This window comes from Enhydra lutris, unplaced genomic scaffold (genome assembly GCF_002288905.1).
Source record: "Enhydra lutris kenyoni isolate GAN:26980312 unplaced genomic scaffold, ASM228890v2 scaffoldscaffold7, whole genome shotgun sequence".
NCBI classification, from domain to species: Eukaryota; Metazoa; Chordata; class Mammalia; order Carnivora; family Mustelidae; genus Enhydra; species Enhydra lutris.
This window is the reverse complement of record NW_019154091.1, coordinates 1225311-1248888: the sequence shown is the minus strand read 5'-3', so window position 1 is coordinate 1248888 and position 23578 is coordinate 1225311. Positions and strand designations below refer to the sequence as shown.

At 48.6% G+C, this 23578-nt stretch overlaps 2 protein-coding genes across 4 annotated transcripts in view; one reads left to right on the top strand and one right to left on the bottom strand.

Annotated features, from left to right (window-relative positions):
* Positions 1 to 5568, top strand: part of LOC111142039 (stabilin 2) — a 167851-nt gene extending 162283 nt beyond the window's left edge. For all 3 annotated transcript variants that reach the window (XM_022494966.1, XM_022494965.1, XM_022494968.1), the window contains 3 exons: positions 327 to 455; positions 1298 to 1414; positions 5120 to 5568. In XM_022494966.1, coding sequence (XP_022350674.1) covers positions 327 to 455; positions 1298 to 1414; positions 5120 to 5170 — 297 coding nt within the window. In that variant the 3' untranslated portion in view covers positions 5171 to 5568. The remainder of the gene's footprint in view (positions 1 to 326; positions 456 to 1297; positions 1415 to 5119) is intronic.
* A 5291-nt stretch (positions 5569 to 10859) lies between these two features.
* The window catches only part of LOC111142062 (5'-nucleotidase domain containing 3), a 58047-nt gene continuing 45328 nt past the window's right edge, over positions 10860 to 23578 (bottom strand). Inside the window, exons 12-14 of the mRNA XM_022495006.1 lie at positions 19549 to 19689; positions 13953 to 14017; positions 10860 to 11957 (exon numbers count right to left, since the gene is read on the bottom strand). Of these exons, the coding sequence (XP_022350714.1) occupies positions 11705 to 11957; positions 13953 to 14017; positions 19549 to 19689 (459 nt within the window). The 3' untranslated portion in view covers positions 10860 to 11704. The remainder of the gene's footprint in view (positions 11958 to 13952; positions 14018 to 19548; positions 19690 to 23578) is intronic.

Below are 23578 nucleotides of genomic sequence, written 5' to 3'. Positions count from 1 at the left end.
CCTACCTCTACTCCTCACTGGCTCTGTGATATTGAGCAAAAGCACTTACCCTCTCTGGACCTCAGTTGCCCCACATAAAAATGGAAACAGTGATACATGTCCCTATCTCTTGGGGCTATTATAGGTTTAACTGGATTATGTCATGGAAGGGGCTTAGACCCCAGTAGTAGGAAGGGCTAACTACATGCTACCTATCTTATCCTTCCTTTTATCCTAATCGGCCCAAGATGCCTGGGGGCCAGCAAGAGTAGGGTGGGCTCCAGAAAGCACTCCTTCTTGGCAAGGGCCCAGGTTTGAGGATTACCCCCTCCTCTTTCTCTGTGCAGGCTTCAGTCCACACGGGCGTGGGAACAGGGATATTCTTCGCCACCGCCCTGGTCTTTGGAGCCGCTGCATTGGCTGCATATTCTTACTTCCGGCTAAACCGGAGAACAGCTGGCTTCCAGCATTTTGAGGTAAGAGAGGCATGGGAACATGGTGATGGGGGAGATCCCTCTTTGGAGCCCAGTCCCTGACTGGCTGCCTCACAGAGCTCACATGGGAGCCAGGGGCTGGGCTTGGAGGCACATACACCAGGGGCCCAGAACCCTCCCCTCGGAGGGTTCAGGAGACAGGCAGGCACCTGCTCTGCTTGGTGAGAGCTTCAAGGCTGACTGACTCTGGGGGTGGAGAGGGTCGAGAACCTGCATGGTCAGGCCTCACTCTGCAGCCAGCCTCAAAGCTCGCCCCATTTGAACTGCTGAGCCCGCATGTAGGTCAGCAGGTCAGCTAAGCAGGGGAGGCTCCGGGGGATGGGATGTGGCCACAGCACAGTAGCGGAACATCCCCCATTCTGTGCTTTCTGCCCCTGCCAGCCCAGCCTCTCCTCCAGCTGCCTCCCCTAGGTGCGGCTCCTCTGGCAGGAGGCCATTCCCTCCTAGCAGAGCACCTGCCGATTTATAAGCTCCAGCATCTTTACCGACAGTGGCACACCGTAGGAGTCCTTTCATATTAAGTTCAAGGACAGGCAAAGCCACTCCAGGGTGATGGGAGTCAGAAGAGCAGTTACCCTGGGTGGGATTGGGTCCTGTGGGCATGGGCATGAGGACGCTTCTTGGGGAAGTGGCAGTGGGTGGGTGGGGGAGGGTGGAAACACCCTGTGTGCGGATTCGGGTGGCAGTCATGCTTGGATGGACGTATGAAGTCCTTGAGCCCAGCACTTAAGAGGGGTGGGCACGCCTTGCTTTACCTGACAACTTGAATGAGCCACTCCTGCCCTGGGGACATCCTGTCAGCCTGTGCTTGTCTTTTGGAGCAGTCGGAGGAGGATATCGACGTCGCGGCTCTTGGCAAGCAGCAGCCTGAGAATATACCAAACCCCTTGTATGAGAGCACCCCCTCCGCTCCCCCAGAACCTTCCTATGACTACTTCATGGTGAGTTTGCCTCTTCACCTAGGAACAGATGCAGGTGGGGTGCAGGAGAGTGAGGTCTTCCAGCAAATCCAACTGGAAAGCTTTGCACCAAGAAAGGCACATTTCTAGAATGTGTCTCAGGGCAATAATCCTAAAAGCCAGTATTACAAGCTGACTGAAGCCAGGTGACTATTGAGTGTCCCTGGGTTCTTTGGGGTGAGATCTCCAATAATTAGAGGTAATAGAGGCTGATCACCCCCAACCTCACGACCAGGAGAGAAGTGATTTGTCACACGAAGAAATTTTGGGCTGCATTCTGTCACAAACATTTATGAGGTAGCCAGTACAAAGACAGACTCAGGCCTTAAAAAGCGTTTTTTGGTGTTTTTTTTTTTCTTTCCCTTATGTTATGCTTTAAACACATTTCCATTGTTGGGGGTCTCTGGCTGGCTCAGTTGGTAGAGCATGCAGTTCTTGATCCCAGGGCCATGAGTTCAAGCCCCACATTGAACATGGAACTATACCTACTTAAAAAAAAAATTTTTTTTTAATAAACTTTCATTTTACATGGTTGCCACAATTTTTCTGCCCATTGCCAGAGCTGCTTCTTGCCTTTGGAACTATGTTCCTTTTAATGACAGCAGGCCAGGTCCAAGGATCCAGAGGGGGTCCCACAGGACCCACCAAGAGGGTGAGTGGCTTCTCCTAGGATGGAAATCAAATTCGAGCCAGCAGGAAGAGAGAGCAGAGTTTACTGAAGATCCAGAGAGGGCAGATACAGATGGAGTGCTGAGACACAGGGAAAGGAAATGAAAGGAGCACGAGTCTCGTCTGTGTTCTGGGTCTGGAGTTTTTATTGAGGAGGGTGGTCTGGTGTATATGCCCCCTCAGGCCTCCCAGAACTGGTTAGAACAAAGACCAGGGCCCAACTGTTAGTCCTTGGAGCCAGGGGCCCCTGGACCGGAGATGTCTAGCTGCTGGTGGCCTGGAGTGTGCATATGGTAGCTTAGTCCCGTCATTCTCACCTGGTCCTTCCTTAGATGTTATCTGTTCTAGAGAAATCATTAACTCCTTGTCTCTTCCAAGGAAGACGTACACTATTTGCGTTAGGAGGCACATGTAAGGTGGGCCCGGTGCACATCCTAGCAAGAGTGAAAGCAGGAAAAGGAGCAAAAGCAGCTTTTTATGGAGTCCTTTGGTTTCCCTATCTCACTTTGATCAGGTCTTTGCTCTCTAGAGGGACATGTTCTGCTCTGACGTTCCAGGGAATAACCATTTGTTTGTAGTTAGTGATCCCTGAGCCTGGATGGGGCTCCACTGACTTCATCCCAAGGGGATCCCACAGCAAGGTACCCCATTCACACGGAATGTGGAAGGTACCCCTGCCCATGGCCTACTACCAGGTCAGCACTGAGCAGCTGGAATAAATCTTAATTCTTCCTTTTATAGGGAGGTAAGAAAAATTGATAGCTAGTGTGTACCTCAGGAGACTGAGCTGACAGCATTGCTCAGGTCCAAGGAAATCACCTGAATCTGGCCTGTTAGTCTAGAACCCTCATGAAGAAGTAGCCAAAGGGGCTCCTGGGTGGCTCAGGCAGTTGAGTGTCTGCCTTTGGCTCAGGTCATGACCTCAGAGTCCCAGGATCGAACCCCGCATCAGGCTTTCTGCTCAGTGCACAGCCTGCCCTTCACCCAGTTCCTGCTCTCTCTCTCTCATGCACATACAGCTCTCTCTTAAATAAATAAAAATCTTTAAAAAAAAAAAATGTAACCCAAGCCAGAGAGCTGCCATGATTGATTGATGCTTGCACATATGCTACCTTTCCTGCAAAACTCTATTACGGCTGTTGCATTCTGGCAAGCTGGCACTGAAACATTACCGAAATATTTTATTGCACCATTTTTCAGCTCGTATAGTGCAACAGATATTTTTGTTCTTCTGCAGTGAACCAAACGTAAACGTCTTGTGTTCTCAGTGTCCGTGGCAGCAAAACTAATATCTTTGCAATAGACTGAAAAATAACCTAGATGCTTACCTACTTTGTTTTTTCTCATCGAACCCATGTAGAAGTTTCCCCACCCAAACTGAAAGGGTAAGTTCAGCTGTTCATTTTTTTTTTTAAGATTTTATTTATTTATTTGACAGAGAGAGATCACAAGCAGGCAGAGAAGCAGGCAGAGAGAGAGGAGGAAGCAGGCTCCCTGCCAAGCAGAGAGCCCGATGCGGGGCTCGATCCCAGGACTCTGAGATCATGACCCGAGCTGAAGGCAGCGGCTTAACCCACTGAGCCACCCAGGTGCCTCCGGCTGTTCATTTCTTAACTAGTAGTTCATGTCTGGAAGCACTGTTATGTTGAAATCAACCTGATGTAAAAAAGCTGGTGCAGCGGGAAGGGGGTGTTATCCATGTCATTCCGTGCTCTTCACGCCTTCTCAGCTGCCTGTCCTCTTCTGAGGGCTCTGTCAGCACCACACATGAAAGGTTCTCCTGAGGCAGGAGACAGTGTGTCCCAAATGCAGGAGTCAGATGAACCCTTCTCATCAGACCAGGTGGCAGAGATGTTCCAGGAACAGAAATCTGAGACTGCCCCACGGAAGGGGCATCCTTCATTCTCCTGACTTTTATATTGAAGGTGGGGTGCCTGTACAATATTTGTAGCAATCTAGACATCCGGAACACATCCCGTATGCAAAATAACAGCACTTCGGGGCCAATCAGAGCCGCAGACAGCACCAGTCTTGGGTGCTGCCTCCAGAGTATGGCTTCTGATTGGACTCTCAAATACTCAAGAGCCAATGACAAAGAATGTTTAATCTGGAAGCAGTTTTTTGTAATCCTACTAAGAGCCACCTTTGGCAGGGTTTGTGTACCTTCCTTAATGCAGTATCCAATTTAAGCCTCATACTTCCCTGTGAGGAAAATATTATTATGGCCCTTTATAAAGATGAGGGGAAAACACCAGAATGGAACCCACCTGTCCAGGGGCTATAAGCTTCAAGGAGCGGCAGCCGCCCCCAGAACCACCCTACCCTCCTGCCTCCTAACACAAGATGGCAGCATGAGCCGACGCTCCTCCCACGCACGTGTTTACAGGGCGCTTGGAGGAGAACTGTTTTAGGCTCTTGGGAAGGAAGTTTTCCTCCACCCTCTTAGGATCCCTGGCTGGATCTGAAAAGCAACCTGACAGATTCACAGGAGAAAAGCGTATAAACTTTACGGCAAGTCTGCATGTACCTGGGAGTCCTCACGAGAGAATGAAGACCTGAAGTGACCAGAGCAGGAAGCTTTTCTATCTTTTATACAAAGAAATGACACAGCTGTGCAGAACGGACAAGACAGGTTTGGGCTTGTGGGGAGTACACGGTGACACAAGTAGGAAGATACGGAGTTTAACCAGGTGGTTTGTACAGATTTTCTGGCCCCAATTTCTTGTCTCTGGTGATCAGCGTCTTCTTTCCTCCCGGTGCAGGGAGGGTTTTATGACCTGTTCAAAGGAAGAGAAGCAAGGTGGGGGAAGTTCACAGGGACCATCCTGCTTCTGCTGGTATTTTTTTTTTTTCCAAAAATTCCTTCAGTTTAAGATATTTAAACTGCCAAGGGGCCATATTTTGGTAGCGTGTTCTGAACCCCTTCAAGGTCTCAGAGCAGGGATTCCTTCTCTGCCTAGAAAGACCCAAGAAGCAGGAGGACCTGTGCCCAGTGTTTGAGAGACCTCTCTTTTCCAGGATGCCGAAGACCAGCAGCTGGACAACACCGACCCCCTGGGGGCACTGTGAGGGGCCAGACCTGCTGCCGCCAGCCACCCCCCTTGGCCATCTCCTCACCTGCCTGAGCCTCCTCAAAAAGGCTGTCAACTGTGAATCCTCACACGGGTTGTCTGGAAAGTAGGGTCCTTTCACATTTTAAAGTAGGAAGTACTCAAGCCATACCTCATCTCTTCGGTTAATCTGGGGGATTACTTTGTTTCTGTGGGTGAGGGGTTGTGTTAAACCCACCCACCAACCCAGGGGGACTGTCCCTCCACTGTCCCTCCTTTGTACCTTTAGATGGCACTTAAGTACATTCTCCCCAACGCTCTGACCTCATCTCCTTTCCCCGTTAGCTTGTAAGCATCCAAAAGGCAGGGACCTGCCTCATTCATCTTTGTATCTTGGGGTCTGAGACATGCAGTGTGCTCAATAAATGTTTATGGAAGAGAACTAAAGTCAATGGAACCAACTGGTGTTTTGGGAAACAAAAATACTGTTTGCGACAGAAAGGGTCAAAGTCTGAAGGTAAAATCCACTTACTGGAGCTAATGAGGGCCTTTTCATTTAGCCAACACTTCCCTTTTAAAGTCTTCTTTCTTAATTCTGTTTTGTTCGCTTGTTTGTGTTTAAGAAGACATAACCAGTTCACAGTCACTGGGGCGGCTAGAATTAAAACGACAGATAATAACAAATGTTGACAAGGATGTGAGAAATCAGACCCCTCATATGTCACTGGGAGGAAAGTAAAATGGTGCAGCTACATGGAAATGTTTGGCAGTTTCTCAAAAACTTAAACACGGTGTTACATGATCCAGAAATCCCACTCCTTGGCATATATCCAAGAGAAATGAAAAACATGTCCCCGTGATAACTTACATATGCAAGCTCACATTATTTGTAATAGCCAGAAAGTAGAAACGACCCAAACGTCCATCATCTTTTGAATGGATAACCAACGGTGGTATATCCCTCCAGTGAAATCTCATTCTCCCCTACAAGGGAACTAGGTACTGAGGACGCATGCCAGCAGCACAAAGAGAACCTGAAAACACCAGCCGAGAAGGCAGATGCAAGAAACCACAGACTGTATGACTCCATCTACATGAAATTTCCAAAAGAGTCAAATTCACAGAAAATAGATTAGTGATTGCCAGGGACAGGGAGTGATGAAAATGTTCTAGAACTTTCCAGCGGTGATGTGTGGACTCGGGACAATTTTTGACTGTGCACAACTCTCCCAAGCAGTGCAGGATGTCTACCACACCAGGCCCCTGTCCTCAAAAGGTCAGAAGGGCCCTTCCATTACCGTGACATTGAGCACCCTCCAACCCACCCACCATGCACTTTCAAATGGTCCCAAGGGGGTGGGACTGGCCAGCTTTGGGAATCACTGCTGGGACAGAGAAGGGAAAAGCTGGGTTGAGCAGACCTCAGACTCTCCTTTAGGCCCAATAACTATTCCACGGGCTCGTGGTTTTTGCTGAGTCAGGTGAGACATTCTGGAGGCCCCAGTATAAGCTTTTTCACAACTCCCGGAAAGGAAAGAAGTCACAGTCTCAGGCAAAGGAACAGCTTACCATCTCCCTGGGACAGCATATCATGATGAAAGTAATGCCGTGTTTCCAGGAGCTTGCTCCCCAAAAACAACGAGAGATAAATTCTCCGGTGAGAGAATGGTACCACCATCAGAGGGACAAAAATGCAAGTGATGGAAAAGGAAGACAGCAGGCTCTCCACGGAAGGAGTGAACGGGACGAAGGTCTGGGCACACCGAGACATGGGACGAAGGTCTGGGCACACCGAGACATCAACGACATGAAGGTGGTTTAATACATGTGCACACACATACAGTTTTTTAAAAAAATAAGCTCTTCAAAATATTTATAAATTTATCCAAAACCCAGTAGTGATTTGACTTCATGGCACTCATTCCTAATTTAGTATTATTCAGCATTTTCTTCCCTTAAATCATGGCTTCCAATTTTTAGCTTTCCTGGCAATTTTGATGGCAAGCACTTGGAGGACCACCTTCTCCGGCTCTCAAGGAACTATCCGTGGGGGAACAGCATCTCCAGGGCAGGTGTATTGGCTGCCTACCCAAGTCTGAGCTCGTGCTCATTTTCTGTCTGTGCCTTAACTACACAGTCTTCTGGGTCTGAAAACAAGCTGGGGTGCTGGGACAAATGGGGTGAGAAATGAACCACACATCTTCCACCCTTTCTCACTGGGGTGTTCTCTTTTGGGTACAGTAGAATTCGATACGGCTTTGCCACTAAAGCACACAAAAACAGACTGCTTACAAGGAGCCGGACACAATTCAAACTTTTATTTGGCAAGTTCAGTCCTATAACATAAAATCGAACATTTAGAATAAATAGCAAATTCACATCCAGAATAAATAGTAAGTCTACCTAGTTCGCATGTATGGTGCCTGATACCCTACGGGCACCCTCTGTCATTCTACTAAATACTCGGAACACGGTGTCCTCAGGCTTCAAGCCAGCAGTGCTAAGAAAGTACAGAGGCCTGCAGCGGGCTGGCTGCCCCAGGAAGCAGAGGCCAAGGTGAGGTTTGCATGCAGGACGAGTGCGGGCGAAGTGTTCTTGGGATCGACACCTGGGGATGGAAAAGAAGGAACGAGGAGGGAGGAAGGTAGGGCTGGAGTTGGCTGCTCCAGGAAGGGGGTGTGAGTGACCTTCTCTGAGGCTGGGCTTCTCCACTGGGGAAGCTCTGGAAGAGGGCCACCAGCTGAGGACGGGGAGCCAGCAGCTGACCCAGCAGTTGGGGGTTAAGTCCCTGGGTTCTGCAGGTGTTCTGCACAGCCAAGCCCATCCCCCTCTACGAGCACATGCACCAGTCAGTGCGGTGAGGGACGGTCACTTAGTGCCCGAGCCTGGCTGTTCAATTATGCACAAGGGCTACGCCGTGTGCTAGAAACACCAGCTACAGAAGCACGGGTGCCCAGAGGGCACGGGGAGCGTGGCGCACGCACCTACAGAACTTCTCTCTTCCAGCCTCACGCAGCTCTGAGGCGGTTAACGCGTGCTTTCAGCAAGGTCATGGTGCCGTCGCCACAAGGGACGAGAGCAGGACTGGGCAAACTGGGGCCGGAGAGCCACATCTAGCCTGCAGCTGTTTTTGTAAATCAGGTTGTGACAGAACACAGCGTGCCCATTCCCAGGGCAGTGGTGGCAGAAAATGGCCCGTGAAGCTGCAAGTGCTTCCTTGCTGGCCCTTTACAGGCAACACTGGCTGAACCCTGCATCAGAGAAACTTCTCTCCCCTTCCTTGCCTCAACCCACAAGGGTGTTAAAGATCAGCTGAACCTGAGGCCAGGCTCCCAAATGCTAATGCAATTAAAAAAAAGAGAGAGAAAAATGGTACAAAAGGAAATTAGTATGAAGAGGGAAAAATATAGGCTCCCTTGTAGTTGAATAGAGCAATCAAGGAACCCTGCCTCTGGCCAAATGTAGTCTCAAAGCATTCTGGACAAGGGCCCCCGAGTGGGTCTTTGGCAGCAAATGAGCACTCAGCGCCCGGAATCAAGTCCAGTATTTAGCACATTCTACTGCTTCAAAGGCCTTCAGGAGGAAGAAAGAGGAAAAGCCATTTAGTTCCCTCAAAGCTAAATTAGTGAGGAGGGAAGATGACTTCTCATTTCTACTTTGCAATAATTAAGAGAGCCGATGCAGTCAAAGCAACTAGTAATTTAGTCTGAGATGTGCCCAAATCAGTAACAGGTGGTTTATGTTACATAACATTACTGGTGATGGCAGAAAACAGAGCTGAAGAGACTTTAAAAATTAAAAAAAAAAAACAAAAAACAAGGCTATGTCAGAAGGAAAGAAGGACTTCTAAGTCAAACTCCTAAAATACTATAAAAGCTGACTTTCATCTATAAAAGCAACTACAAAACCAGTTGTACGAGTCCCTTCCATGGCAGTCCACCCTGGGTCCCACACGCCCTGCAGAGCCACCGCCATGGCCGGCTGAACTGTCCCTGCACCACCAGTCTAACCGATGCGAAAAACAGGAGATATTTTTCAACATGCAAATCCATCTTATTCTGTTCGCTTTCCAAACTGATTTTCTAAATGGTAGAAAACCGACTCTGTTCCCTTGTACCACTGCGCTTCCCTCAATGGGCACCACAGAGAGCTGGAAAGAACAAAATGCCCAGGGCAGTGCACCAAACCCCAGCAGAGTCAAGACAGTTGCAGTTTATCTTGATGGAGCACACACGGGAAGAATGCCTCGGGCTGTCCTCCACGTGGACACAGCCGCCCTGACCCACATGGCTGGCCCTGGCGTGGGTTCAGTCCACCAGGTGCCTGCTGTGTGGGCCCGGCTCAGACAGATGCCAGGCTTCCACTACGTGGCCCGTCTCATCCTGCCATGTTCAGTGGCCCAGAGACTGAGATCTTAATTGACAATAGGTTATAAAATTCATCATTCGTTTTGAGAAAAATCTCTTTCTCCCCCCAAGGCTTGTGTCACCTAACTTAGCTGTCCATGAAAGCAGTTTTAAGAACAGCACTACATGGGGCACCTGAGTGGCTCAGTGGGTTAAAGCCTCTGCCTTCAGCTCAGATCATGATCCCAGGGTCCTGGGATCGAGCCCCACATCAGGCTCTCTGCTCAGCAGGGAGCCTGCTTCCCCGCCCCCCCCCCAACCTGCCTCTCTGCCTACTTGTGATTTCTGTCAAAAAAATAAATAAAATCTTTAAAAAAAAAAAAAAACAGCACTACTTCATTCTTAAGTACACGAGACACCTTATAACTGGCACCAAGGAGACAGGGATGACTATCTGATTAGATTAAAACTCAGAGGGGGAAAAAAAAAACTGTTTTACTTCTTCACTCAGCTTCTCCAGACAGAAACTCCAAGGCCAAGAGCACAGCCTGTGTGCCAAGGACCCCAGTACCAAGCGCTCCTGGGCCCTCCAGCACCCATCAGATGCCCATCTACGCTACCTTCTGATGCTCTAGCCACACAGGAGCTAACACCCAGCCGACAGAAGGCCTACCCCGTTCCTGAAGAAGAAAGGCCTACTGGGTGTATAACAAAGTTTCCAAGTAAAAAAGGGGCCGAGTTGGGCCTCCTGGGTCTAAAGGGCATCACGCACGGCATCACGAGGGAAGCCGTGCACCCCACTTCATTTGTGGGCCATGGCAGGTGGTCTGTGGAATGCCAAGCTGAAATTTCATCCGCAGCTGGCTCCAATACATGGACCACGGTAAAATGCAGAACAAGCGAGCACCACCCACACGTCCCCGTTCAGGGCGCCGCCATCCGCACCCACTGCGGATAAACACGCGTGCCCCTCACGTCGTCCTCAGAGGGCCATGAGATGCTGGACGAGCCGGGCCGTTCCTAAGTCTCCTCCTGGCTTTGCCCGCCCTTCATCCTCTCCCACCTTCAACGCACACCTCGGGAAAACCACCCACGCTCCCCAAATAGCCACACGGCGGGGGGTGGGGTGGGGGCTCGAAGGGGAGGATGGGGCTGGGGCAGCTAAGCAGTGACAGGGCCGCCGCCACCTCCCCTGAGGGTCATGCGAGTGTTTTAACAAGATCCTAACCCAGCAGGGCTCCAGAAGGGGCATGTCACGACAGGACATTTTTTTGCCTGCTTCGTTTTCTGTCCTCCAAAGAGCACCTCAAGCCAACACCTGGGTGGCGTTTTCAGGCAGGATGAACCCCTGGGAGGCCCACCACGGAGGCGCCGGTCCCTCCGCCTGCTTGTGTCTTGCAGCTGTATTCTCCACGGCCGGTCAGCCGGGCTGTAAGGCAGGGCCCCTCTCCTCGCCCTCCTTTCCCGAAGGAGGAGTGGGACCCGCCTTTCGCCGGCGACACCGCAGGTGCTCCCAGGGCAGGGTAGGACCCGGGAAGCAGCCGCTGAGGACAACCATGGGGCCAGGACTTGCAACTTCTCTTGTTCTGTTACAGAAGACTTTTTTGGCAAGGAGGCAGAGTCTCCCTTTGAGGGCGGCCACAGCAGGAGGCCAAAGCCCTGGTACCCTGCACCGTGGGCGCTGGAGGCCACGTGGGGGCCACCTCTGCTGCTGACTGCCGCGCGAGGCTGTTACGGAGCTCGTGGACTCCTCCGTCAGCCTTCCACGAGCTGCTTACTGTCGCACGGCGCTGTGCCCCTGCGGTCCCCGGAGCACTGTCCGGGAATGGTCAGCCCGTTTTCCACGGAAGAGTCGAGAACAGTTTCGACACTACAGCAGCTAGAATTGAGAGATGGCATCAAGGGGTCTCACCGAGCCCGGAAACACGGACACCCGACCCAGGACCTCGGTAAACAAAAAGGCTGATGGCAAGGTTTCAGTATGAAGCTTCCCTCTCGGCCCAACAAGAAATGCAAAGACGGAACTGGTGGGCTGCTCGCTTCAGTCTTAACATCGTGGAAGGAGTCTCCATAAGGTAATAAATATCAAAAGGCATATTTGTATCTTTTCCAAAAGCAACACTCGTCTGCACACAAGTCAACCCCATCACGTCCAGCCAGTTGGGGGCTGTCCCTGCTTCTGGCTTTTTTTGCAGCTGGGCCCCCGGTTACTTGGCACGGGCCTCCTGCAGGAGAGGGAGTCTGAAGGTGGGGGCCCCGTCCGACCAGGCAGGAAGTTCGTGCTGCAGCGGAGTCCTCCGCGGGTAGAACGTGTGGCTGACGTCGTAGTTCAGCAGGCAGCTCAGAGATGCCATGTAGATGTCCGCAAAGCGTGACAGGCGCCTCAGGAAGTAGGTCGGGTTCTGGTCTGTGCGGAACAAGCTTCCAAACTGGGTGTTGAAGAAATTTTTGGTCATTTCTCTGAAGAAGCAAGAAAAGAGCAAAGCAACAGAAAATGATTCAGAAAAGTCTCTTTTTAAGTTAATGAACTCAGCATCGCCCTTTTATTTGTATAGGACTCACTGGAAAGGAAAATCAGCCTGGAACAGCCCAAGCTCTGCTCAGGAAAATAGTCTGCCCGTCCACTCATCAAATGATTCTGACCGCATTTCCCACTTAGGCTGGCCGGAGAGCAGCAGGGAAGGCTCCAGCTTCGACGGGGATGGTCCTCTAAAAAGACACATCGTTTTCCAAACCAAAACACAGGGGCAGTGGAAGGGCACACGGACAGATGCTGGATGTCCTCCGTGTCCGAATCGTCCTCATCTCATCTGCAGAATGGGATCAGGACCCCCTTTCTACAGGGTTATCATGAGAACAGAATATGAGAAGACAAGTAAAAGCAGATGAGACACCCTAAAGTACCGTGAGGTCTGGGAAATTAAGGATTATCTGGTAGTGAAGTAAATAAATCTCCGTTATCCAATACCCAGCTCCACGCACCTCACTGCCTCTCCGCGGCCCAGGGGACAGCTTTTGACAAGGCTGCTCACCCCTTCCCCGGGCTCTAACCCCTGCAGGTGTACCTCTGTGTGGAAACCAACACCCCAGCTCGCTCTCTCTCTCTCACACACATACACACACACACACAAACACAGGATACGTGCACCATCTGACGGCTGGGATCCCTCCACTCAGAACAGTCTGGCAAAATGGATAAAGACCACTTGACTGTTAATACACCAGTCACAAACGCAGCAGGAAATGTAACTACGTCCACAACCGTGCAACACAAGCCACTAGCTGGTAGCAGCCGTCTGTCCAGTAGATGGGAACGGCAGATGCCATGACAACCAGAGTAGAAAATTTTAAAAACTCCATTAGGTCTGCAAGCAGAGCAACATAAACGGTTTTTACAGTTTTCGTGAAAAGCCTCATTAAGACATGAGGTTGCAGGAGACTGACAACCCAAACAGGTGAAGCGGCTCCTTCATCAGACAATCTGCGATTGTGATTGTCCTGGGGTGGCGCCCGGGTCTGGCCTTTGGGGGCAAGAGGCCTGGAGTCCAATCACACCATATGCCTCCCCTCACCCTCTCATGCCATATTTTTATACCAACAATAGATTAAGAACCAAATCAAAATGAGCCCCAGGCAGCCGACACCAAGAGGAGGACTGAATTCAATATGGCTGTGGCCTCTGCAGCCCCCAGGGATGACACTGGCCCCGCTCCATGCCACTCCTCCCAAGCAGGCTGTCCACGGTTCAGCAGCCAGAACCCAGGCAGTGACCACTCCTTCCAAAGCCTAGAGATGGCCACGCCCAGCAAAAGGGGTGGTCACGAGCAAGAGCAGAAACGGCCATATAAACAGTGTCTGCACACACGGCATCCTTCTTAAGGAAGCAGGACTGTCCACGGGCCTCTTCTGAACAACTGTTGCCTTAAGATGCCACCTGCCAAACTTTTCAGACGGCAGGTGGGCTCTCCCCACCAGTAAACATTCTGATACTGAGATGTTTACACATGCTCACATACCCCAATGACAAAGAAGCAGCTAGGCAGTAGGAGCCCTATGAATTCATGGTGGTTCCGAGCCCGCCCCCCAAGCCATCCCAGGAGCCACACTGGGCTGCCAGCTGCCAGCATGAGCTACAACTGGGTCGCCAGCTGCGCAGATGGGCAGGTCAAGCGGGCAGGGAAGAGGGATGGGAAGGGACAGCTCCTTCAACCCCGGCGTTCAAAGGCAAGGACTAGAAGTTTGAGAAAGGTCACTGCTGCCTCAAAGAAATGTCACATGGCCCCCGCTAATGGCAGCCACGGCTTAGTCGTGGCTACAACAACGGCCATGGTCCCATTCACACCTGGCAGCTAAAAAAGGAGGGCTGCCTTGGACCAGCACTGGGGATGGCATGCAGGCTGAGCGGGCATCAGGCAGGGTGGCAGGCTCACCGCATTCGAAATGGGCCCCTCTTACCTCATTTCCTTTCTTTCCTTTTTCCACTCCTGCAAAACCAGCTGTGACTCGGGGTCTCTGTGAACCTGCAGGACACAAGCTAATCACTGAGGTTGCTCTAGCGGCCCATAAGCTCATGGGGTTATGAGAATTTAAGGGGCAACTCTTCTTGGAAGAATTTTATTCCTTGACGTCAAAGACATAGGCACACTTTCAGATTCCTGGCTGCATTCTTGCCTTTTTCACCAAAACAAAAGTTTTAAATCTCCAACACTAGAAATATGATTTAATAAACAGAGATGGAACATTATGAGCCTATTAAACAAGGCCCCCATTAGCTGGGGCTATTACAGTATTAGTGAAGGCTGGGTATAAACACGATGCATATATAACCACGTAAAACATGTGTGTTACGTGTATGTAGTGTGTCCCCTACACGTGTGTACCACATATGCAAACATCCACTTACCACACACCCCCATTACACATATCACAGATGAGTACAAACATAAAATCAGCAGGTAGGTGGACTTAGCAGGTGTAACAATATGTCTCTAATTACAAGCATGTCAAAACAGGTGCATGTATGTGGCAATGAACATTTTGGCAATGGAAATTTTTCTTTAATTTGTGCAAGGAGAGTAGGATTATAAATAGTTTTAGTGTTTTCCCTTGAGGTGATATTATCCTTTCGGAAGTGTTCAAGGGAAAATAAATAATTGTTCTGTGAAAGACAGGAAGGTAGAGCACCTCAACCAGAGGGAAAAAGCAGAGACTTTTCTAGCTGGGCTGAAATGTGAGCAAAAGGCAAGAAGAGAAAGGACAACCGCACACAACCTAACAAACGGAATCTCACAGGTGTCACGTGGTTGAGCAGGAACGCCCCCACCAGGGTCAGAGGCTCACGTGACCGTGGATGACAGGTGGGGCTCCCTGCAATTCATGCTCACGGGGCAGCCTTAGAGCCCGGAGGAAAATACCAAACAAGCAGTCCATTTGCTTCCCACATGGGAGCCAAGGCCCTCTGTTTACTGCCTCTGCCCAGCTCAACAGCTTAACTGGCAGTCACCTGCTAAAGGCCTCTGCCACTCGCACAAAACCCGTGTGGACTGAGCTTATAATCTGGATGGCTCCCCCTGCCCACATTGCCTCTATCAGTGGGAGGCAGCTGCCACTGGACGACCACTGGCTGTTACTGGGAGCACCAGAAGACTGCCCCAGCACTTCTGGGGGTGCTGACAGAGGCTCTGTAAACATGATTTTAATTAGTTTTCACATTTTATTCAAGAAGCTACTCACTGTAGCATTTAGGATCAACAAATATGCAACTAGATCAGAAGAGGTAAAATGTGTAGGTAAAATGTGTAATTTCTATACACACGTGCACACGCAAACATATCTGTACAGCACACCTATGTGCCCAGCATTGTGCTTGATGCTGAAGATACAAGAGAGGACAAGACAGAGGCCCCCTTGGAGGGTACGCCTAGGTAAACAGACCGTGATAAAACCACATAACACCACAAGAGTGAGGGGTCAGTCTGTGAGCAGGAACGCCCCAGCTCTGCCCACACACCCTTCTCAGCCCATGAACTGGGCACTTCCGTCCTTGTCTAAGCAGGAGGGAGAGACGTCTTCTCCCTTACTCTGCCCATAAATGCAGGATGGGAGAAAGCTCTGGTGACGGGCATAAGGATTACCAAAGTGAATCTCCCCGTGCTCTCTTTCTGAAACTTAGCTGCCACAGGGCATGAGAATCCTCCTCTCCACTCCTGTCCCCCACCCCAGGGCCGGCTCTGCAGACTGGAAGGGCAACCTCAGGTCTCCCAGCTCAAGGCACATTCCCCAGCTCTTCCAGAGATGGAGCTGACATCATGTGCCCCACTCTGCCCTCCTGGGAACCTTTCTCCACCGCTTACCATCACTGTCAGAACCTCAGCCTCCTCCCCTGGTGCCCACCCCCCATCAGCTTCTGTACATGCTCAAGTCTCTTCTGTTTAAAAAAAAAAAAAAAAAAGGCTATTTTTCCTTGAGGTACCTCTTTCTCCAGCTCTGCTCCCCCAAAAAGCCAAACTTTTAAATAAGTCTCAGGTGTCTGAAATCTACTTTAAACTGCTTCAGAAGAAGTGTGTGCTCATTAGTGATAACTAATCTTTAAGTGAAACTATGCACACTCAGGTGGGTCATTAACATCAGTGAAGACTCACCAGAAGCCCACACAAGAGGCCGGTCCCATCTTTGGCCCCAGTTGTTAATTAGAATAATCAGCTCCACAGTAGCAACAATGCAAATCGTACTCCATCACGGCACCAGCCCTCCCGCCCAGTGTGAGTGCGGCCCTACAGTCCAGCCGCCCCCGAACCTCTACCAGGGGAGGCCACATCCAGCCCACCACCCGTTTTTCCCATCGGCTTCCGTGCTGAAGAGTAAGTTCCTTTCTAAATGGTTGGGGGTGTGGGAATCAAAAGGAGAACAATTTTATGACACGCAAAAATGATAGGACATTCACATCTCAGTGTCCATCAAGAAAGCCACAGGGACACAACCACGCCCCATCATTTACACATGGTCCGCACTGTCCCAGGCTGCTCTCGGCCGCAAGCACAGCTGAGCAGCAGTGACAGACGGCTTGGCCCACACAGCACGACACACTGACTGACCTGGCCCTTTGCAGAAATCAGCCAACCCCAGAGCTAAATGTGGTTGTGACACAAGAACCTGGGAAGGCTCTCTACCGCCATCAACCAGCACTGCCACCACCCACCACATCATTTTGGACTCTACTTTCGAGGTTAGTTAAACCAAATTATCTTTATTCTTTACAGCTACTCTCTCAAAGCCAAAATTATATACTTATATTTAATTCATCACACTTGGCCTCCAACGACACTCTGCTGGCTTCACAAATTAAAAAATCAAACCCAACCTCTGAGGATGTTTTTTTCTTCAGCAAAGGGTCCAAATAAAGGACTACATTTCTGAAAATTACCCCTAAAGGGGAGTGTCTAGAAATATGAGGCAGAAAGTCACTGGAAATATTTAGCTTTTCAGGTGAACATGGCGGCAGCAGGGCGGGTGGAAGGGGAACAGGAAGAACATGAGAAAGGACACTCATCTGGATTTTTTTTTTCATTATCTGCCCTACTTCTCTCTATCCTCGTGACGCTAACTGGACAGAAAGCTGTGCAAAGAGTTAGAGCCTGAGGTGAGAGTGAGGAAGTTAAGACTCTAGAGCCAGACTGCCCACATCTCCAGCCCAGCATCATCACCCATTACTTGCCAAGTTACCTTCCTCCTCCTCTGTGCCCCAGGTGCTTCATCTGTAAAGTGGGAGTGTTAGTATCTACTTCAAAGAGTTGTTTTGAGAAAAAAATGAACATAAAGCCTGGAACAGCATCTACAGTATGGTATCTAGAACATGGCATCTAGAGCATCGTGTCTAGAACATGGGTCCTATAGTGCTGTGTCTAGAGTGTGGTTCTAGAACGTGGTGTCTAGAACATTTCCAAATAGCTTGGTTCAGCTGTTCACGAACTCTGGAACTCAGTATAAGTTATCTGTCCTTCAGACTCAATTCCCTCTCCTGTAAAATGGGATTGGCAATGTGAATGGTAACTCCCTCTTCTTCCTTCCCCCACCTTTTGTCTTATATAATTACTTCCAAAGTCAGAGAAATATTTTCAGCACTTCCATTCTCTAAAACACAAACTCCTTAATCATCAAACTTTTTATACATGTCAGAGAACAGAAAGCAAAAAAATTATCCTCAGAGCTAAAATGTGGGGCACCTGGGTGTCTCAGTTGGTCAAGCATCCAACTGTTGGTTTTGGCTCAGGTCATGATCTCAGGGTGGTGAGATCAAGTACTGCATTGCAGGGGGGTGGGGAGGGGCATAGGGAGTGGTGGGGAGGGGTGGGGAGGGGTGTGGGGGGTGGCAGGGAGGTTTACACTCGAAAGGGGAGTCTGCTTGAAGATTCTTTCCCTCCCCCATCCCCCACACTCAAACATGTGCCTGTGTGCACCCACACTACTCTCTAAAATAATCAATAATTTAAAAAAATTTTTAATAAATTTAAAATTTTTTTAAATAAAATTTAGTGACACCATCCACATGCAGACCATGTCTATGTCTGTCAGGCTGACAGCATGACAGAGGGAAGGCAGTGCTGCCACAGCTACGGAGAACTCTAATCCTAAGAGCAGGGAAGCACTTTGACGTTGTGCTCAAAGGCTCAGACTTGGATGTCACACATGCCTTAAGTTCAAGTTCTTGCTTTGTCATTTTACAACCTCAGACACGCTGCCTGACTTTTCAAACACCCATTTTCCTTATTCTAAGTGGAAAACTGTACCTGCCTGCAAAGGACAGCTGGGACTATTAATGACTCGTGTGTGCAGAATAAGCACTCCGCACAGTGTCTGGCATGTGAAAAGTAACTATTATTATTGTCTGACCTACGTACACACTTGAAGCTACATTAACCCAGAATTGATGCCTTTTATTTTTAGAAAAGCACCTCACAGACAAGCATAGTAAAGGACGCATCACAAATCCTCATCACAGACCAGCCAAGAACCAATGTGGGCAGAGCCCATTGGAAGCAAAGCCCAGGGGACGTGCAAGGTCCCATGCTCCGGAATGTGCGCGCCCTGGAGCGAGGGCCTGGCCGGCCGCTTCTCACAGCTCTGCCTGAGCTTACTGCCAGCTGCCTCTATGCGGGCTGCCAGCTGGGCCGGGCAAGGCAGTCCCCTGCCCATTCCCAAAGTGGGCTGGCAGACTGTGGGCCACAGGCCATGGCCAGAAGCTACAGGTGTGTTAGCCAAGAGAGCGGGCAGCGTGCTCCTTATACTAAGAAAGCACTCGCACTGGGACGACTGCAGGCCAGGTCAGCTGAACCAAGCAGGAAGCAAGGAGTCTCGGGAGAAGGGGGAGTGGGTTACAGCGACAAGCGAGGGGTAGCTTCTGTGGGTCAGAAAAATCCCCAAAAACAACAGTCCTCACTAACAGTCCGAAACTGGCTACATAACTTACACAAAGGAGAAACTGCCACTGAACTCCACCGAGCCAAGAAGTTATAAGTATTATGTTCAAAATCAAGTGGAGGCTATATGCAGAGATACGGACTTCTGCTTTGAGACCCTCTCCAGCAAGCCGTGATGCCCAGCCTGAGGGGTTCATTCCACAGGACCTTTCATTTTGCAGATAGGGAAACTGAGGCCCAGAATGGGGAAGTCCCACAGCAGCAGGCCCAAGGCAGAAGCAGGACTGCTCCCACACATCAGCAGAGGTTCTCGAATCCCACTATTCCACAGGATGTCTCCCAAGAGAGCTTTAGTGGGGAAGTGAGGACACAGGATTTCCACTGACAGAGGAATCTACACAGACCCCCGCGTTTACACGGCCCCACAAAGCTCTTCTCCTCAATGAATTTGTGGGGCACTTTTAAAGATGTCTTCACTCTCTTGGGGGCAAAACAGCCCCAGAAGTTATTCTGCAGGATGCCTTACACCTCATGCTTTATAACCACAGTTAAAAGAAAATATTTGAAATAACTTTGATTAGAGGACTAACTTCAGACTTGAAGAAAAAGGAGGAGAGAGAAAAAAAATCCCAAACCTGCATCTGTTCCAATAACCCGGTCAGGGTCTGCAGCCAGGTCATGGTTTGAATGTACTGCTCCGTGTTCATGATCCTGAGCTCGGACCTCAGCTCCGGGATAATTGCACCAGTTCGCCAGCCGTGCTTCAGGGTCAAATCCTGATCGCAAAGATCACCAAAAGTCAACACTCCTCTCGACAGAATTTAAACCATTCCATTCCCTTTCCCAGACGCAACAGGCGTGCACTGAATTCCTTTTTCACTGCAATGCCTAGTTATTAACCAAGGCAAATTTAGTCAATTACATGTAATTAAGCCAAGTCAGCCACAGGCTTTGATCATAACACCCAAAGAGAGTTTCTGTTCTGGAAATAATGGCTGTGAATCAAGCCCCTGCAGAAACACAGGGTCTGAAATCATTAACCATGGTCTGTAGAACAACAGCTAGGTCAGAGGCAGAATAAGAAGCTCCACTGAAATGCCACTGGAGGTCTTCATTCAATTCGTCCACAGACCACTGGGGAGCACCCACTGTGTGCTGGGCCTTGTGGGTTATGAGGAATTATAAAATCTCAGGCTTGGCATGATCCTACAACACAGACATACATGATCACATTTCTCATGCCAGATACAGTGAACTCGTGATTTGACAATTAAGCCAAAGTATCCATCAATAGATATATCCTGGGAAATCTAAGCTATACAATCAGCATACTAAATGGTCATTCATTTTCTCATTTGGCAAATATTTATCCAACTACTAAGTGCCAGGCCCTGTTCTAGACAATGAGAATAAAACAAGGAACAAAAACTGACAAAACCCTGCCCTCATGGGAAATACATGCAAAAAATAAACCAAAGTATGTACAAAGGCAGGTGGTGATAAATACAATGGTCAAAAATCAAGCAGAATAAGAAGGAAAAAAGTTACCATTGTATATAAAGTGGTTAGGAAAACAAGGCCAATAAAGGGATGTTTGAGAAGAGATCAGAAGGGAAGGAGAGTGAAAGTATGAACTATGCGGGAGGAGAACAATTCAGGCTGTGAAAACAGTAAGTGCAAAGGCCCTGGGGCAGGAACATGCTGGGGTGGGGGGTATGGAGGTAGAGTTGTAAAGGAACAGCCAGGCAGGGAGCCTAAAGCTGAGTAGGAGAGGGCAGAGGCAAGTTCTGCCTTCAGAGAGGAGGGCTTTAGAAGGACAGATCAAGCAGGGCCTTGTAGGAAACAGTAGGAAATCAGGCTTTTATTCTGAAGAATAAAGGAAAGCTTTGAGGTTTTAAGGAATAAAGTGGTATAAGGTTTAAAATCTTCAGAGTTCACTGGCTACTCACCTAAAGCCAGAATCCCTGCTCCATAAGTGCTAAGGATATTGACTACTTTCTTCACCTACTGAATTTCTTTAAACCTTTCAGCATTTCTCCTCCTATAGTACATGAAAACCTACAGCATAACCTTTTTTTTTTTTAAGATTTTTTTTTATTTATTTATTTGACAGAGAGAAATCACAAGTAGGCAGAGAGGCAGGCAGAGGGAGAGGAGGAAGCAGGCTCCCTGCTGAGCAGAAAGCCCGATGTGGGGCTTGAACCCAGAACCTGGGATCATGACCTGAGCCGAAGGCAGCGGCTTAACCCACTGAGCCACCCAGGTGCCCCAGCATAACTTTTTAAATACTCCCAATGGTGGCAAACTTTTGAAGGTAGCTTTTATTTCTGAAAATAAGTAAAAAGTCATCTGGAACATTTCTAAGACTAAAGCATATGATAATAAATTACTAATAATAAAACTGATTCTCTCCTGTGCCTCAACCTGGCTCTCCAATCTATTCCTAAAGGGGCACCCAAATGTGTGTTGACAAAGAGCAACATTAGAAGTACCTACATTCCCAAGGTGACTCCCCTGAAGGATAATGTGCTTTGCCACATAATTTCTGACATGCTAATGAACTGATCTTTTATAACAGTGCTTTTCAAACTCTGGCATGGGATCTAACTATATGCTCCAAGAGACTATTTATTTACTAATTTATTTATTATCTCTACACCCAATGCAGGGCTCAAACCTACAGCCCCAAGATCAAGAGTCACGTGCTTCACCAACTGAGCCAGACAGGCATCCCTCTAAGAGACTCATCATAGATCTAAGGACACACACAGATTGAAAGGTTTAAAAAAGATATTAGTAACCAAAAGAGAGCAGGGGTGCTATGCTAATATCAGACAAAATAGACCTTAAATCAAAAACTGTCACAAGACACAAAGAGTGACAATTATATAATGGCAAAAGGTCAATTGTTATAACAATTATAACCATATATGCACCAAACATCAGAGTGCCACAATCTATGAAGCAGATATGAACAGAACTGAAGGAAAAAACAGCTCTGTGGTAACAGCAGGAGACTTCAACAGTCCACTCCTAAAACAGAAAAATGACCAAACAAAAGATGACACGTCAGGAAATATAGGACTTGAACAACACTGAAGACCAACGAGAACCCACAGACATATGCAGAACATGCCACCCAACAAAAGCAGAATGCACATTTTTCTCCATGCACTTGAAACAGTCTCCAGGACAGAACTTATATTGGATCCCAAAACAAGTTGTAATAGGTTTTAAAATCATACAGAGTATCTTTATTGATCACAAGCAGTGAAGCTAGAAATCAACAGAAGGAAAAACTAAAAAGTTCACAAACATATGGAAATGAAAGAACACCCTATTGAACAAACAATGAGTCAAGGAAATCGTAAGAGAAATGAGAAAATTCCCTGTCCCAAATTTAAACGCAAATGCAAACGTAACATAACGAAACCTATGGGATGCAGCAAATGCAGTACTCAGAGGGAAATTTATAGCCATACACTATATATACAGTATAGCCATAGCCATACATATGTGAAAAAAGAAATGTCCCAAATTAACAACTTCACACCATAAGGAACTAGACAAAGACAAAAAAACCCAAAACACTCATATTACTAATATCAGAAATTTAAGTAGTGACAATACTACCAATTCTATGGAAATAAAAAGAATTGTAAAAGCTACAAACTACCATACATCAACAACCTGAATAACCTAGATGACATTCCCAGAAAGACACAATCCACAAAGACTAACTCATGAAGAAATACAAAAACTGAAAAGACCTCTAACTAGTAAGGCGATTGAATCAGAAATCAAAACCCTCCCAACAATGAAAAGCCCAGGACCAGATAAACAGTTTCACTGGGGAATTCCTCCAAACATTTAAAGAGGAATTAACACCAATCCTTCTCAAACTATTCCAAAAACTGAAGAGGAGGGATCAGTTCCTAACTTATTCTGAGGCAATTATTACCTTGATATCAAATTTCAGTGTGAAAAGCTGTTTAAAAAACAGATGGCCAAGCCCCACCAGAGCTTCTGATTCAGCAGGTCTGATGTGAGGCCTGAGAAACTGCATTTCTAATAAGTTTCCCAGGTGATGCTGATGTCACAGGGACCACCCTTGAAGAAACTACTGCCTTGTGAGCACCTCTCATAACGCTAAGACCTGTACGTGTGTGTGTGTGTGTGTGTGGGTGGGTGTGGTGTGCACGTGCGTTCACAGGGCCCGGTACCCACATACCTCAAGGGCAGCACACAGTTATCTCATCAAGGCCCAAAGACACGCCTCAGCAAGAGGCAAATGTCTGTGACACCATGTCACTCAACGGAACATTCTGGTAGCGCCAACATCCTGAAGGTAGCACTTTATATTTCGACTTAACTAATCACTTTTACATACATTATCTTACTTCACTCTTCTCACAAATGAGGACATCGGGACTTGGAGGCTGTGGGTAAGGTCACCCAGCTGAAAATAGTAGAGCTGGGATAGAAACCTGTCTTCCAGTTCTGAGTCCATGATTCCTTCCACTAGACCCTCAGCCCGCTGGACAGACGTGACCATGCAGGGAGCGTGGAATCACCTGGCAAGAGTGTGTCCGCACACAGGCACTGGAATCACCCCTCCACCTCTGCCTCCAACAGATGGTCTGAAGTCTGATGCCACCAGCCTGG